Here is a 15247-nt window from a genome sequence, read left to right on the forward strand (position 1 = left end):
TGGCATGATCTTGGCTCACTGCAACCTCTGCCTCCTGGGTTCAAGCAATTCTCCTGCCTCAGCCTCCCGAGTAACTGGGATTACAGGCACCACCATACCCGGCTAATTTTTTGTATTTTTAGTAGAAACAGGGTTGGTCTCGAACTCCTGACCTCGTGATCTGCCCACCTCAGCCTCCCAAAGTGCTGGGATTACAGGCATGAGCCACCGCGCCCAGCCTAATTTTTGTATTTTTACTAGAGACAGGGTTTCACCATGTTGGTCAGGCTGGTCTTGAACTCCTGACCACAGGTGATCCTCCCGCTTTGGCCTCCCAAAGTGCTGGGATTACAGGCGTTGAGCCACCGCACTTGGCCCACAATTAACTCTTATGAGGGGTTGTGATGAAAAGGGCTTATGAAGGAGTAGGTTTGGGTTTGAACAAGACTTTAAGGCCAGGCGCGGTGAGTCATGCCTATAATCCCAGCACTTTGGGAGGCCAAGGCAAGCAAATCACCTGAGGTCAGGAGTTCAAGACCAGCCTGGCCAACGTGGTGAAACCCTGTCTCTATTAAAAACACAAAAATTAGGCTGGGCGCGGTGGCTCACACTTGTAATCCCAGCACTTTGGGAGGCTGAAGCGGGCAGATCACGATGTCAGGAGTTTGAGACCAGCCTGGCCAATATGGTGAAACGCCATCTCTACTAAAAATACAAAAATCAGCCAGGCATGGTGACACATGCCTGTAGTCCCAGCTACTCAGGAGGCTGAGGCAGAAGAATTGCTTGAGCCCGGGAGGCGGAGGTTGCAGTGAGTTGAGATTGTGCCCCTGCACTCTAGCCTGGGCGACAGAGCAAGACTCCGCCTCAAACAAACAAACAAAACCAAAATACAAAAATTAGCCGGGCACGGTGATGTGTACCTATACTCCCAACTACTCTGGAGGCTGAGGCGGGAGAATCACTTGAACTTGGGAGGCGGAGGTGGCAGTGAGCTGAGATCCTGCCATTGCACTCCAGCCTAGGCGTCAGAGTGAGACTCGGTCTCAAACAAACAAACAACAAAAAAAACCCTCAAGACTTTAATGTTGAGTAGGACTGCTTGGTGGGGTAGGGAGTTAGTCAAATTTGTGATTTTTCAAATGTGCTTTTCTTTTTGTATTGCTGTTTTCTTTTGTATTGCTGCGGGGTATTTTTCTCTCTCTCTGTCTCTTTCTCTCTGTGCCCCCTCCCTCTTCCTCTCTGTTCCCCCTCTCTACCCCCCTACTGCCTTCATCCCCCTCTTCTCTGAAAGGGAAAATACATGAAAACTCAGACAAACAACTTGTTAGTAGCAGCAATAAAATAATAAGTGAAGAAGAAATTTCAAATTGGAGATGAGATTGAAAGATTGCTTGTCTATTTCAGCATATCCTACCCCCTGGTTATCATATGCAACCAGCCTGCTTTTACTGTATCTTAATTAGAAGAAGTAGAAGTTATTTTGCATAGATCTACCTACCTTTGGATTTGCCACAGTGTTGAGGACATGTTTATTCATTTTGTATTTCCTGACCTCTGTGTCTCTTCACATCCTCTTCCTCAGCTTATCTCAGGAAACACCCATCAGCGTTGGGGAATTTTGGGGAGTAATCAAAGATTGAGAAGTTAAATTCAGCCTACTGAGAATAGGAGCTGAGGGGATGAAGAATTGAAACTTAACTTTTCATGATGCTATGGAGAAATGACTTCCCTTTTGATAAACCATATGAGTCAATGACCATCTGTTTTAGTTGCTTTTGGTAAGGGAAAAAAGGGTAATGGAATATTTACTCTAGCTTTTATCTTTACTGCTTCTGCAAGTGTCTTTGGATCCTGATTTGTAATTGTTTATCATTACTATTTTAGTTGGTTTCAGACGTTTCAAGAGAAGACTTTCTGCCTATCCTGCCTTTTAATAATAAATTACATTTTTTAAAGCAAAACAGGATTCTCTTCTTCCACAGTAGCCATAATTACAGGATCATTGATAACTGTGACTTTATCACCCCTTTAATCTATTTTAATGTGACCTACAGCAACATAAGGCTGTGTTTTAAAGGAGCTTGGTTGGTCACACTTTTTATTAAAATTTCTTTCAGGGTGGACTGATAAACTTTGAGAAAAGGAGAAGGGTAAGTAGAGTTGATTGGCTGTGGTTTTCTGTTTTCCTTTGTCTGACCATGAAAAAAATGAAATAAATGGGGACTTAAGTTTCTTTGTAGAGGCAGAAAAAAATGAGTTACCACCTATTGAACGTTTATCATAGACCATTTTGCTTGGCATGCTCCTATACGTTATCCCCCACTAGCCTTATGAGGTGGGTTTTATCATCCTCAATTCAAAAGTGAGGAAGCTAGGACTCAAGAGATTTAATTACTGGACCAGAATCTCTTGGTGGCAAAGCCAGGGTTCTCATCCTGTCGTGATGCACCAAAGCCCACACTTCTTCCCTGTCCACTCCTTATCTCCTTTACAATTAGTTTCAGCAATAGCTGGCTCACCCCTATAATTAATAACAATGTATTTTATACTTGAAGATTACTAAGAGAGTAGACTTTAAGTATTCTCCCCACAAATAAATATGTGAAGTAATGCGTATGTTAGCTTGAGTTAGCCATTCCACGGTATGTACATGTTTCAGAACATCATGTTGCACATCATGTTGCACACCATAAATACAAACAGTTTTTTAATTTGCCAATTAAAATAAAAACCAGGTTTACCCTATTAAGGATAAGGGGTTTCCGATGAGCAAGTGACATAGAAGAGTTAATAAAGATGGTAAACTCTCGTGGGTCTACTCGAGAGAGGAAAGGAAATAGTCTTTGTCTTAGGTGTAGGTAGTTATTCTTTTCCTTTCCTGTCAGCATAGGAAGGGGTGCTCAACATCAATTTCAGTCTTTCTGTGGACAGCACAGTTCTGAACTGTGCTATTCAAGATAAAACATTCTTGAAATTTTTCTGATTTTTGTATTCAAATGGTATATTTAAATAGATATTTAAAAGACTCAAAGGAAAATAAGTGAGCAAAATAATAACTTTACCCTGTAGTATTCTCATTATTCTTTGGTACTTTCACATTCCACAAATATTGACTGTCTACTTTATGTAGGGGGTTTGGGAATTACAGCAGAGAAAGACCAGAGCTCCCAGCCCTCATAAAGTTCACAATCCAGGAGAGAGGTAGACAAATAAATAGGCAGTTGTAATACAACCTGACAAGGGTTTGTAAGCAGAAGTCGTGGGTATTAGAGAAGTATGTAGTTGGGGTATCTATCTCCAACTTGTAGGGCCAGAGAAACTTCCAGGAGAAAATGACATTGAAGTTAAAACCAAAAAGGCATAGAGGAACTAAACCAAGCTGGGCTCTTCAGTAACAAGATACTAACCTGGACAAATGTAAATTTTCTGTCCCTTATAGATGATCCTTTTTTCTTTAGCATGATGGTAGATATTCCTTGAGGATACTGAGACCAAGGGCTGAGGTCACTGGATGGAAAGTTACGATTTGGAGAATCTGCCAGTTCTTGAGTTACTTCTGTCATGTCCTGTAATGATAATAAATTCAGTTATTGCCCCCTCAGTTCCCCTCTCGGTCATTTAACTTCAGAATAACCCTGGTTGGTAATCTCTTTCCTTTTTAGACTAGGATATTAAACTTTTGGAAAGTTTGACTGTAAAACCTAAACCTAAAACTTATACCCATTGCTGAGTTAAATTTTTTTTATTGAAACATCCAAAGAAGTATAAATAATTTTCAACATAATTATGTATTTGCCTCTCTGTGAGTTTTAAAAGACTTAGTTAAATGATTTAGTGGCATAGTAAAAACCCAAGGATTCAGGAAATCTAAACATTCAATTTTATGAGACCTAGGACTGTTTAGATACTCAGCCCTACCAAAACTTATTTATTGAGGGATAAAGGTTGAAGAAGATGGGGATGGGGAACTTGGGAGCTCCCTGATTAAAGTATTTGTTTTCTTTCTTTTTTTTTTTAAGAAATATGAATAGAAATTTTTCATATATTTATGAAGTACTTACAACCTTAAAAATCATTTTTCTATTCCAAGGATGAAAGTGAAAAAGAGAAAAAGGAAACCACTGGGACTTTACATAGTGACCAGTTTGGGTTGCTTTGGTAGCTTGTTTTATTCCTATAAATTGCTTTTTCAAGGAGAAAAGAGGATTAAAAATTAAAGCATACAAGGACTTTGGAGAGTTTGAGTTAGCTCCTTTATTTTTAAGGAAGCAGTATTTCAGAATCCTCCTAGATGGTTTTCTTCATCTTTTATCCTAGTGTGGTATATTTTCATGTTGAAAAGATCTATATTTGGTTGGCCTTATTATCCAGTCTTTTTTTTTTTGTTTAAATTTTTGGTATCCTGTCTGCTTTAGGAATTTGAAGTGATCGCCCAGATAAAGCTCTTACAGTCTGCCTGCAACAGCTACTGCATGACCCCAGACCCAAAGTTCATCCAGTGGTTCCAGAGGCAGCAGCTCCTGACAGAAGAGGAGAGGTGGGCTCACCTGTCTTTCATCAGGGGAGAACTGAAGCGTTGGCAAGAAAAATGCTGCATTTAATACCTCGCCGGGTCATTTATTCAACAACTATTTAGTGAGCAGCTGCTAGGTTCCAGGTCCTTGGTTTTCAAAGGCGCATGGTGTGGCAGGAAAAGCTGAGGTGATAGCATCAAGATGTACTTTCAGACTCTTGCTTGGCCAATGATTTATCTTTGTAACCTTAACAAGTCATTTGTTCCTCCCTATCTTCAGGATGCTCATCTGTAGAGTGTTTGTTTGTGAGGCGTAACTAAGATCTTCTGTGGGATTGCTTTGTTAGAATGCGTGTCCTTAGTGTTATCACCACCACCATTGTCACCGTGTTTGTCATTCCTGTTAATTGATGGTACCTTTCCAGGGAGCTTTCAACCTAGAGGGGGTGAGAGACTCATGAGGCATTGAAATATGATGGGTAACTACATTGCTACAGAACCTATGGGAAGAATTGGGGAAAATAAGGAAAATATAAAGGCATTAATATTTAGGCTGGAAATATTAAAAAGAGAGACAATAAAAAAAAAGAGAAACAAGATTTTGCCGTAATAACAAAGAAGAACTGGAAAATAACGTTCCAGACCAAGAGAGAACACAAGCAAAACTTGGTGGCCTGACATGCTTGGCATTTGGAGGAACAGTGATAACTCAGGTGTGGCAGGGACACAAGGAACAGTTTCAAAATAGTGGGGTGGGCATAGAAAGGCACGTTCACTTGAGTGCCCTGCCCACTGGCCCAGCTCATCCCTGTCCTGTAGCCTGCTGGTTGGCAGATTGGTCTGCAGGCCATATGTGGCCCACTGCCTGTTTTTACATTTTTAAATGATTGGGGCGAAAAAAACAAAAAAAGAATATTTTGTGACATGAAACAGTTATTTGAAATTCAAATTTCAGTATCTACATAAATAAGATTTTATTGAAACACAGCCCATTCATTTACATCTCATCTGTGGTTGCTTTCATGCCTTAAAGACAGAGTTGAGTATTTGCAACAGAGACCATATGGCCCACAAAGCCTAAAATACTATGTGGTCCTTTACAGAAGAAGTTGGCCCATCCCTACCCTAGCCCAGGGAATTTCTTTGGAAGTTTATCATAAGGGAGAGTGAAATTGACAGCAAAATAAGTATTGACAAAAAAAAAATGATGTTTAGAGAAGTATTGGAATGAATTAATGACAGCATTTGGATTCAAACTCAGGTCTGCCTGACTCTACAGCCTAAGTAAGCTCTGAAGATGGCTGTATAATGTCGGGCACCCTTCCCCACCTACCCAGTAACGAAATACATCTACTGTCTAGAGCTACGAGCTTTCGTAAAAGACAATTGGAATCACATATAAATTCCTCTTGTGCTTGTGTTCGTTATATCTGCCTGGCAGATAGAGGTCTGAACCTGGGGCATTTTAAATTGAGGATGTTTTGGCAATTAAAAAATTTAAAAAAATATTTGTAGGCCACCCTGGCCAATGTGGTGAAACCCCATCTCTACTAAAATAAATAAACATATATATATATCTTTATCAGTAATGTAATTGCCTATGTCTATTCATTGACGAGCAGATAGATTACAAAAGTCTTTTCATTTTCTTTGGATAAAACTAAGTCATATGTGCATGTGCACACACACACACATACAGAAGAGTAGGAAGGAGGTAGTAGAGAAGAAATAGGAAGGGGAGGTAGAGGAAGGAAGATTATTCCCCTGGCCTAGCAGTGGGATGAGACTGATCAGAATGGAGTTAGTTTTTGATGCTGCCAAAGTGCATATATCCTTGTATTTGAAACACGCAGAATTCAATAGCCTCAATCCATATGCCAGTGGAGGTGAGGGAGGAAGCACGTAAGATAAATGTGTCAAATCGGGCCATTAAGTCAGTACCCCCTGATGTTTATGATAGAACAAGGTTTGTATATAACTTTACTTTGAACAAAGAGCCTTCTCTAAAACAAAACCAGCACATTGTGTGAATTTAAATCTGTTTTTCAATTCTCTAACTTTGACCTCATGGAGCCCCCTTCTCTTTCTCAGCTATGCCCTGTCATGTGAGATTGAAGCAGCTGCCGACGCCAGCACCACCTCGCCCAAGCCTCGGAAGAGCATGGTGAAGAGACTCAGCCTGTGAGTGTCCCCCAGGGGTTCTGGGGCTCCAAGAGGGTCCCATCAGAGTCGTGAGTGGAGATGTCTTCAACAGGATGACCTTGAGCCAGGGTGAAAGTGAAGAGCACTCCGCTCATTTGTTAAGCTGTTTATCCTTCTGTCATGAACTCAAAGCATTTGCTAAGTTCATTCTCCACTGCCTTCTCTGTCGTGAATCACCATCTTCTCCTTCCTGGATCACTCCAGTAACATCTTCACTGTCTTCTGGCTGCCCCTTACCAACCATTCATTCTCTACTAAATAGCTAGGTTGTCTTTTAACATGTACACCAGATTATGTTGCTTCCTGTATAAAAACCCCTATAGCTTTTATTTTAAAATAAAACCCAAACTCTGTATCCTGGTTTACTAGGCCTTACGTGATTTAACCTGCAGCCTTCCCTCTCTCACAGCATTGCCCTCTGTTCACCAGTGTCGAGGACGTTTGCACTGGCTGTGTCTGGCCTGAAATGCTCTTTCTTCATGGCTGGCTCCTTCAAATATTAGCAAAAATGTTATGTGCCAAGAGAGAACCCTTTCTAATGTTGCTGTCCACCCCTCATTCTCATTCATGTTAGCTGCTTCCTCCGGTGGAACGTAAGCAACCTGAGAACAGGAACCTTGTCTATCATGCTTGCAGTTGTATTGCCTGAGGCCAGCAGTTTGAGACTAGCCTGGACAATGTAGTGAGATCCTGTCTCTACAGAAAAATCACTTCAAGTATTAACTAGGCATTGTGGTCCATGCATGCAGTCCCAGCTACTCGGGAGGCTGAGGTGGGAGGGTTGCCTGAGCCCAGGAGTTCAATGTTACAGTGAGCTATGATTGTGCCGCTGCACTCCAGCCTGGATGACAGGGCGAGACCCTGTCTCGAAGAACAAAACCAAACAAAACAACAACTATATATATATGTGTATATATATGTATACATGCATGCTGTGTGTGTGTATGTGTATATATATTCAGTGTCTAACTTTCAATATGTGCCTGAAAAGTCACCATTATTTTTAATGAAATTAATTAGTTAATATCTTTTTGAGGATTTGGGGGGATCAGGATTCCGACTGTCTTTATGGGCATTTGATAGTTCCCAGCACTGTCTCTCCACCTACCTCAGTGAGTCACATTGAGACACAGAGGCAGGGATGGCACATGACCTCGAGTGTTACCATGTCCCCGGTGTAACATAAAGACCTCTGTTGGACACGGATAGCAAGGTCTCCCACCACCAGCGGCCATGCAGGCTGCTACCTGCCATCAGATGATATGAGGCATTGTGGATGGGTTGGAACATGCGCTTTAGTAGAAAGCATCTGGAAGATAATCCTGTGTTTTGCTCACCCTCTCTTTGTTCAGATGGCTATTCTGGCCCTGCTGAACTCTAAATTTATGAGCTTTTGGAGTCAGCTCTTGAGGAAATTTTTCATAGTATTTTGCTGTCTTTTCATCTTTGCAGATATGGGGGAATAAACTACTGAGATAATCTGAGGGGACTGACCATGCCTTGTCAGCTGGTAAGACTGGCATGTGCACAGGGAATCAGCTCCCTGATAGAGGAGTCCAGACATGCAGGGGATCCTGGGTGTCCACTCTGCTAACTGAGGCAGCAGAAGGAATTGGGAGCTTCTGGACTCACTATGGTAGTCAGAGGTTCTTAAGGAAAAAAACAAAAATGCTCAATGCAGGCAGGCCTAATCCCGAGTGCCGCTACCTCTGTCCTCCTGCCTTCTCCCCATCCTCATTTCTATGCTACTGCTTCTCTGTACTCCTCTCCAAGCCTGGGATCTATATGTTTTGTGGTGGGTGCTGTAATACCTCTGGATCCTCTCTCTTCACTGACACAGACAAGTGTTCAGTCCTATGAAAACATTTACTGTGAAATCCAGAGAGGGCAGGACCGTGAGGGTGCTATGTCCTTCACAAAGTGTGGTAGGCACTCAGTACATCTCTTATTAGTAAAATCTTGCTGGGATAACCCTTGGTATCTGCAGTTGAGTTTGAGCTTCTGTTATGAAAGGAGGTCATATGCCCCCATCTTATTTCTTGTACATACAAGGATATTTGCATACCATTATTTTCAAAAGGTTTCATGATCTTCTTAGCATGTTTACAAATCTGGAAAATGTATTTTTGCTGTTCCCACATTTAATGGCTCATCATCCAAAGAGGTTGGGGAAAACTTTGGGTGCTTAGGCCTTGAAAGTCAGAGATGCCTGCTACTGAGTCAGAATGAACCTTCACAAAGCAGGACAAAGCAGGACCTTATTGAATTGTAGAAATGGAAGAACGCTAGAGACTCTGATGAGATAATGGATGGAGGACCACTAGTTGACATCCTTCAAAGATCTACCTTGTAATTTATGGAGCGGTAAGACAAGGGCATTATTTTTGCTTCTGTGATCAGAGTTTAGCTCATACCCCTATAGTCCCTGTGATACTTGGAGGGTTATAAAAGGAAGACATGGAAAATGGGGCTGGAGATAGCAGGGTGGAGATGAGGCAGAGCAAAAATATGCTTGAGCTCTTGGAATTCAAGCATATAATTCTGAAAATATTTAATAAAAAATCAAGTTCATCTTCAATATTTCTATTATTGTTATTTTATAGTCAGTACTTGTTTAGGTTCAGCCCACTTGCTAGTTGTCTTGCATGCCATTCCTTCTTACATCTGACTCCTGCCCTCCTTTTACCACTACTTGTGGTATCATCAGTTAATGGTAAACCCTCTCAGTATTAGTCTGAGAAAGTCTTTATTTTGCTGTCCTTCTTAGAATTATATTAGATGGGTATAGGATTCAAAACTATTAATTTCACTCAGCACTTTGGTGATATTATTCAGTGTCTTTTGACTTCCATGGTTGCTTTTGAGATGTTTGATATCTGCTTAATTACTATTCCTCTGTCTTATGTTCCCATCCCTGTTGCTTGCTTGCTTTTTTCTTTTTCTTTCTTTCTTTCTCTTTCTTTCTTTCTTTTTCTTTCTTTCTGTCTCTTTTCTTTCTTTCTTTTCCTTTCTTTCTGTCCTTCTCTCCTTTCTGTCTCTCTTTCTTTCTCCTCTTTCTTTCTTTCTCTCTCTCTTTCTTTCTTTCTTTCTTTCTTTCTTTCTTTCTTTCTTTCTTTCTTTCTTTCTTTCTTTCTTTCTTTCAAAAGAGTTTTGCTCTGTTGCTTAGGCTGGAGTGCAGTGGCATGATCTCGGCTCACTGCAACCTCTGCCTCCTGGATTCAAGCAATTCTTGTGCCTCAGCCTCCTGAGTACCTGGGATTACAGGCACATAGCACCACACCCAGCTAATTTTTTTGTATTTTAGTAGAGATGGGGTTTCACCATGTTGCCTGGCGTGGTCTTGAACTCCTGAACTCAGCCTGCCTCAGCCTCCCAAAGTACTGGGAACACTTTGAGAGCCACTGTGCCCGGCCCCCTGTTGATGTTAAGAATTCCTTTTGTCTTTGATATACCAGTTTAAGTGAGAGTGTAGTCTTACCCTATTCAGGATGTGGCTCTTGGATGGGAGGATTCCTATGGTTCACCAAGTCTGGAATCCTCTCAGCCACCATCTCTTCTGATATGGGCCTTCTTCCATCCTCTCCATGTCTTCTGGAACTCCTCTTACACATATGTGGGGCTTTCTTACTGCTTTCTCAATATCTTTTCACTGTTCTTTCTATGTTTTTATCTTTTGATGATGATTTTTGAGGATATTCTTCAGATCTGTCGTCTAGTTCATGATTTTTTTCTTCAAGTTATTTAATCCTTCCACTGAGTTTTAAATTTAAGTCACCACCTTTTTCACTTAGAGGTGAAATGTTTTTCAAATTATATTCTTCCTTTATTAGAATCTCTTGCTCTGAGCTCCAGTTTTCAATTTCTTCTTCTATGTTTTTAATATTTTCTAACATACTTATTTTGTAGCTTGGCTTATGAGACATGCAAATATTTGTTGGATGAATAAGCACATTATTAGTTTTGTTCTGACAGTTCTCAAATTTGAAGTTCTCAGGAGTCTAAGCCTGCTTTTTGTTATGCCTGTTGGCTCTCTCTTTCAGTGGAATATTTCCTTGTGTGTATTTTGTAATTTTGTACCACAAGTTTATCTTTATCAGGGGATTCTCTGAAGCCTGGGCTGAAGGTATATCCCTCTAGCAAGATTTTCCTTTTTTTTTTTTTTTTAAAGAAAAAGTCTAGTTTACCAGCAGTGTCACTGGTTGAGAGTTTCTAACCCCTAGATCACATAAATAGCAAATTGGAATGAGGCACAGACCCAGCTCACATGACTTCATAGGAGACATTTTTCTTCTTTCCATTTGCAGGCGAAAACAGGCTCCCTGTTGTCTTCCTATGCTAGTAGAAAGATACTTTTCTGGCCTGTCTTTTTACTAAGGGTATAGCCCTTTGTGGGTCCTGGCTGTATATAGTTTTGGTTCGAACTCCTCACCTTTCATAAACAGAAATCCTCATCTTTGGGCCCTGCGTGTGCATTAAAACCCACATCACTATTTTGCCAAGATTGGCACCTCCCACTCCCCCACCAGAGCAGCTGCAGAACTAGCTCACATGCTTCTGGTTTTCAGTTCCTTTTTCACTTAAGGCCTGTAGGGATTTCCCTTCCTATCTTGCAAGCTCAACTAAAAAGAGTTTTTAATATTCCTTATCTAGCTGTTTTATAGAGGAAGGGTTTAGGATATTGTAGTTCACAGATTGTTGGAAATAGAAGTCTTCCTCCTTGGTTTCTTACCCAAAGCAGTGCCATCCTTTCTTAGCCTGTGATGATCATTTTATGGTAGGAAGTGATGGGGGTATGGTGATGGTGTCTTGATCCTGCCAAGGTGGCCCATAGACTGTTAAAATGTAGAGGGCCATCGACCTAGAAAGACTTCAGATTACTACCGAATAATCTAGGTGTTCTTTGAAGTTGGAAATACTCTTTTGGGACAAGATGTTTACTGCTATTTATTAGAAACTTTATAGCGAATGCCCTCCTAAAATAATAATGACAGAACACACAAGACTGAAAAAACATCAAGGGCTTAATCAACACAAAATATTTGCTTAATCATGGATTCCAGATTTGTAACAGCTCAAATGCTTGGCATTCTGTTTTTTTCCAGACTGTTTCTAGGGTCTGACTTGATCACCAGTCCCACTCCCACCAAAGAGCAGCCCAAGTCCACCGCCAGCGGGAGCTCTGGTGAGAGCATGGACTCTGTCAGCGTGTCATCCTGCGAGTCAAACCACTCAGAGGCTGAGGAGGGCTCCATTACTCCCATGGACACCCCTGATGAGCCTCAAAAAAAGGTATATACTCAACCTTTCTCTTAATTCCTAATACAGGCACCTACATGCTATTTGCTGCACCACAGCAAGGAATGTCTGTTTTTAAGTGTATCACTCTATAGTATTTTGAAAGTCATGTTTTGAACAGGCATCAAAAGAAGAGTTCAATTTGGGGACATACTCCTAATAGAAACAGGTGTAAAAGCACTAAGCAGTTTGGTTTATTCATTCAGCCTTTGAAACATTGTTCTATACCCACAGCTTAAGGCACTGGAGTTATTTAGGGGAAGTAGGACTACTTAGAAAGAGCAAAAAGTCAGAGACGGAGATGTGTCAGCTTCTTGGTACCATATTTTGTCTTAGCTAAGCATTTATCACAATAATGTTGTATAGCATGCCACTCCAAAACTCAGTGACTTAAAACAACCACCATTTATTTCTCTTACGCATCTGCTGGTGGCTGATCTGGGTTGGGCTTGACACTAGGCCACATATTTGGTCCAGGTCTGCTCCACTTGCCTCTCATTATTTTTGGAGTAACGGGCTACCCAGGGCATGCCCCTAGCATGCTAAGACGGACAAGCAAGAGGGCAAGCCCAACTCGCAAGCACATACCAAGCCTTTACTTGAGTCATATCAACCAACATTCTATTGGCTAAAGCGATCATGTGGCCACATTCCACATAAGTAAATGAAGCAGAGAAATAGGCTCCAATTTTAGTGGGAGGAACTCTGAAATCACAGTGCAAAGAGCACAGATGCAGGGGAAGATGAGGGATTGGTAACAAGGATACATCCTCCCATGTTGGAAAAAAGGAAACTGATGAGAGGTGATAAAAGAGTTTCCTTTGAGTTTCTATCTTCCATGACTGCATAAATAAAAATTTAAAAACCAAAATATCTTAATCTTAAAATCTTAAGACCAGTCTTCTTTTTTTTTTTTTTTTTTTTTTGAGATGAAGTCTCACTCATTCTGTTGCCCAGGCTGGAATGCAGTGGTGTGATCTTGGCTCACTGCAACCTCTGTCTCCTGAGTTCAGGGGATTCTCCTGCCTCAGCCTCCCTAGTAGCTGGGATTACAGGCGTGTGCCACCATGCCCGCATAATTTTTGTATTTTTAGTAGAGATGGGGTTTCACCACGTTGGCCAGGCTGGTCTCAGACCCCTGACCTCAGGTGATCCACCCACTTTGGCCTCCCAAAGTGCTGGGATTACAGGCATGAACCACTGCACCCCACCAATATCAATGTTAATCTTCTGTACACATCGGCTTCAATCTGTTGGTTGAAGGGTTTGGATCAGAGAGTCAACTATGACATAACTAGAATTTGCACCATTTGGGGAAGGTTTCTGGCTAACCAAGCTTACTCCATAGTGACTTCTGGCTCATTAGCTTATGGATAGGTCAGTAAGGTAGAATGTTGGCAATGGTTTCATCCTTCGATTTATATCTGCTGCTCTTCAAGGGGACATGTGTGTTGCTTCGCATGGAGTTAAAAGAACAGTGGTAATCGGGGAACCCTCAAGTGACTTTGTCATAATGTGGCCAATCCAGGAAGAACATCATATTCAGGATTCATCAAACTGAGATGACTAATTTACTGCTCTAGTTGGATTTCTCACCTTTCTGCTTTGAAATCCAGGGATACAATCATTCATGCTCTGAATGTTGAAAGAAAGCTTTTGTGGACACCTACAGACTGGCCATGCTCTCAAAAGGCATTTTTCGTCAACCCAGGATGTAGTCATTCTTTGTGACTTGACATACAAATTGAATCTGTCAAAATCTGGAATGCCATCTCTACATTCACTTTTTTCACAGCCTCGGAGGTTTTGTAGGCTCCATTTCTGATGGTAGACATTGTAGGAAAGTAACAACTGAGGTATTGCCCACATTTTTGTGGGATTTCTCCGTCTCTCCAGGAAGGAGATGGAATCACAGTCACACCTTGTGGCACAGTGGAAATGTACATTGGTCCAGATGGTACCTTTTAAAACTGTGCAGAAGCCCAGTGTGCTGTCTCCTTCACATCCCTTGCTTCATCTTTTCTGTCCCATCCCTTATCACACTGGCTTTTTAAATTCTTGCAGAAGTCATGACTCTTTATTCTTTGGATGAACCTTTCTCAGAGTCATACATTTCTGTAGACTTAAACATGAGTGATTCACTTGGTTGCAAGTAGTTCCTGGGCTGCACAATCCCTGCATATTAGCTAGAAAGGCTCTTGGTTCTCCTGCTTGGCACATAGCTGGACTGGGCTGACCTCCACACTTCCTTCCTGCTCTGAGAGCCTGTGACAGCCGCCTTCTCCAAAAGTCCTCCAGACTGTCATTCTTCTTTTCCCACAGGCTACACTGTGAGGTTGCTCTTAAAGGTGAAGGGTAATTTATTTGCATTCCTTTCTTCATTCCCCTGATCATGATTTCTAAACATTGATTTTTGCACTTGCTCCTCACTTCTTAAATTCTCAATAGGAATTTGGGGGCCCATCAGGCAGTCTGTTTAGAGCTGCTATAACCCAGGCATATTCTAGGCTTTATCTTAACTATAAATGTCACTAGAATCATAGAAAAATCTAACAAAGGAAATAGAGTTTGGATAGAGGAACATGAAAGTGAAAAAATCGAATGATTAATTGGAAAATGCACCCCCTTAACTAATATATCTGCAAAGAAACTTATGCTTTTAACTTATCCATCATCAGTCCTCAAATTGAGCCACTAAGTTGATTCACTTGGGAACATAAGGAAGAAAAAAACCCAAAAGCCAAAACAAAAACTAAACCATATTATGATAGAGCCACAATCAGACCCCTACCCATGAGAATTGTCACATCAGCTGGCTGGCTGTAAACTAACCATGCAGTAGAATTGAATGTATAGTTATGCCATAGGAGGAAATCTACAGGAAATAAGATAATAGACTCCATTTTAATCAGAAGCCTGATAACCAGAAAGCTCAACTTCTATACTGTTTCCATGGAAAGGCAGATAAATATGAAAGACATAAGTTATTTATTTTATAAATTACTTCCAGAATATTTTATAGGATTAACATGGTATAATTTAGCTTCAGTCATTCCAGGAATTTGTTTATAATTTTCTACAATAAGAATTGATATTTTAAATGGTTCAATTTAATGATTTTTAAAAGTACCTCTTCCGATAACCTCTTTCTTTGGTTATTGGTATTGCATGGATGAGAAATGTGTAATTAATCAGAAAAGCACATTAACTGTAGCACTCCATTTCTTAATTGTCCTTGATACACATCATGAAAAT

At 40.9% G+C, this 15247-nt stretch overlaps 1 protein-coding gene across 5 annotated transcripts in view; it reads left to right on the plus strand.

Annotated features, from left to right (window-relative positions):
* RGL1 (ral guanine nucleotide dissociation stimulator-like 1) overlaps positions 1-15247 on the plus strand; it is a 299547-nt gene that overhangs the window by 271458 nt on the left and 12842 nt on the right. For all 5 annotated transcript variants that reach the window (XM_011995346.1, XM_011995343.1, XM_011995345.1 and 2 more), the window contains 4 exons: positions 2100-2132; positions 4398-4519; positions 6587-6676; positions 11800-11986. In XM_011995346.1, the coding sequence (XP_011850736.1) occupies positions 2100-2132; positions 4398-4519; positions 6587-6676; positions 11800-11986 (432 nt within the window). The remainder of the gene's footprint in view (positions 1-2099; positions 2133-4397; positions 4520-6586; positions 6677-11799; positions 11987-15247) is intronic.

Source organism: Mandrillus leucophaeus, unplaced genomic scaffold, assembly GCF_000951045.1.
Source record: "Mandrillus leucophaeus isolate KB7577 unplaced genomic scaffold, Mleu.le_1.0 Scaffold484, whole genome shotgun sequence".
NCBI classification, from domain to species: Eukaryota; Metazoa; Chordata; class Mammalia; order Primates; family Cercopithecidae; genus Mandrillus; species Mandrillus leucophaeus.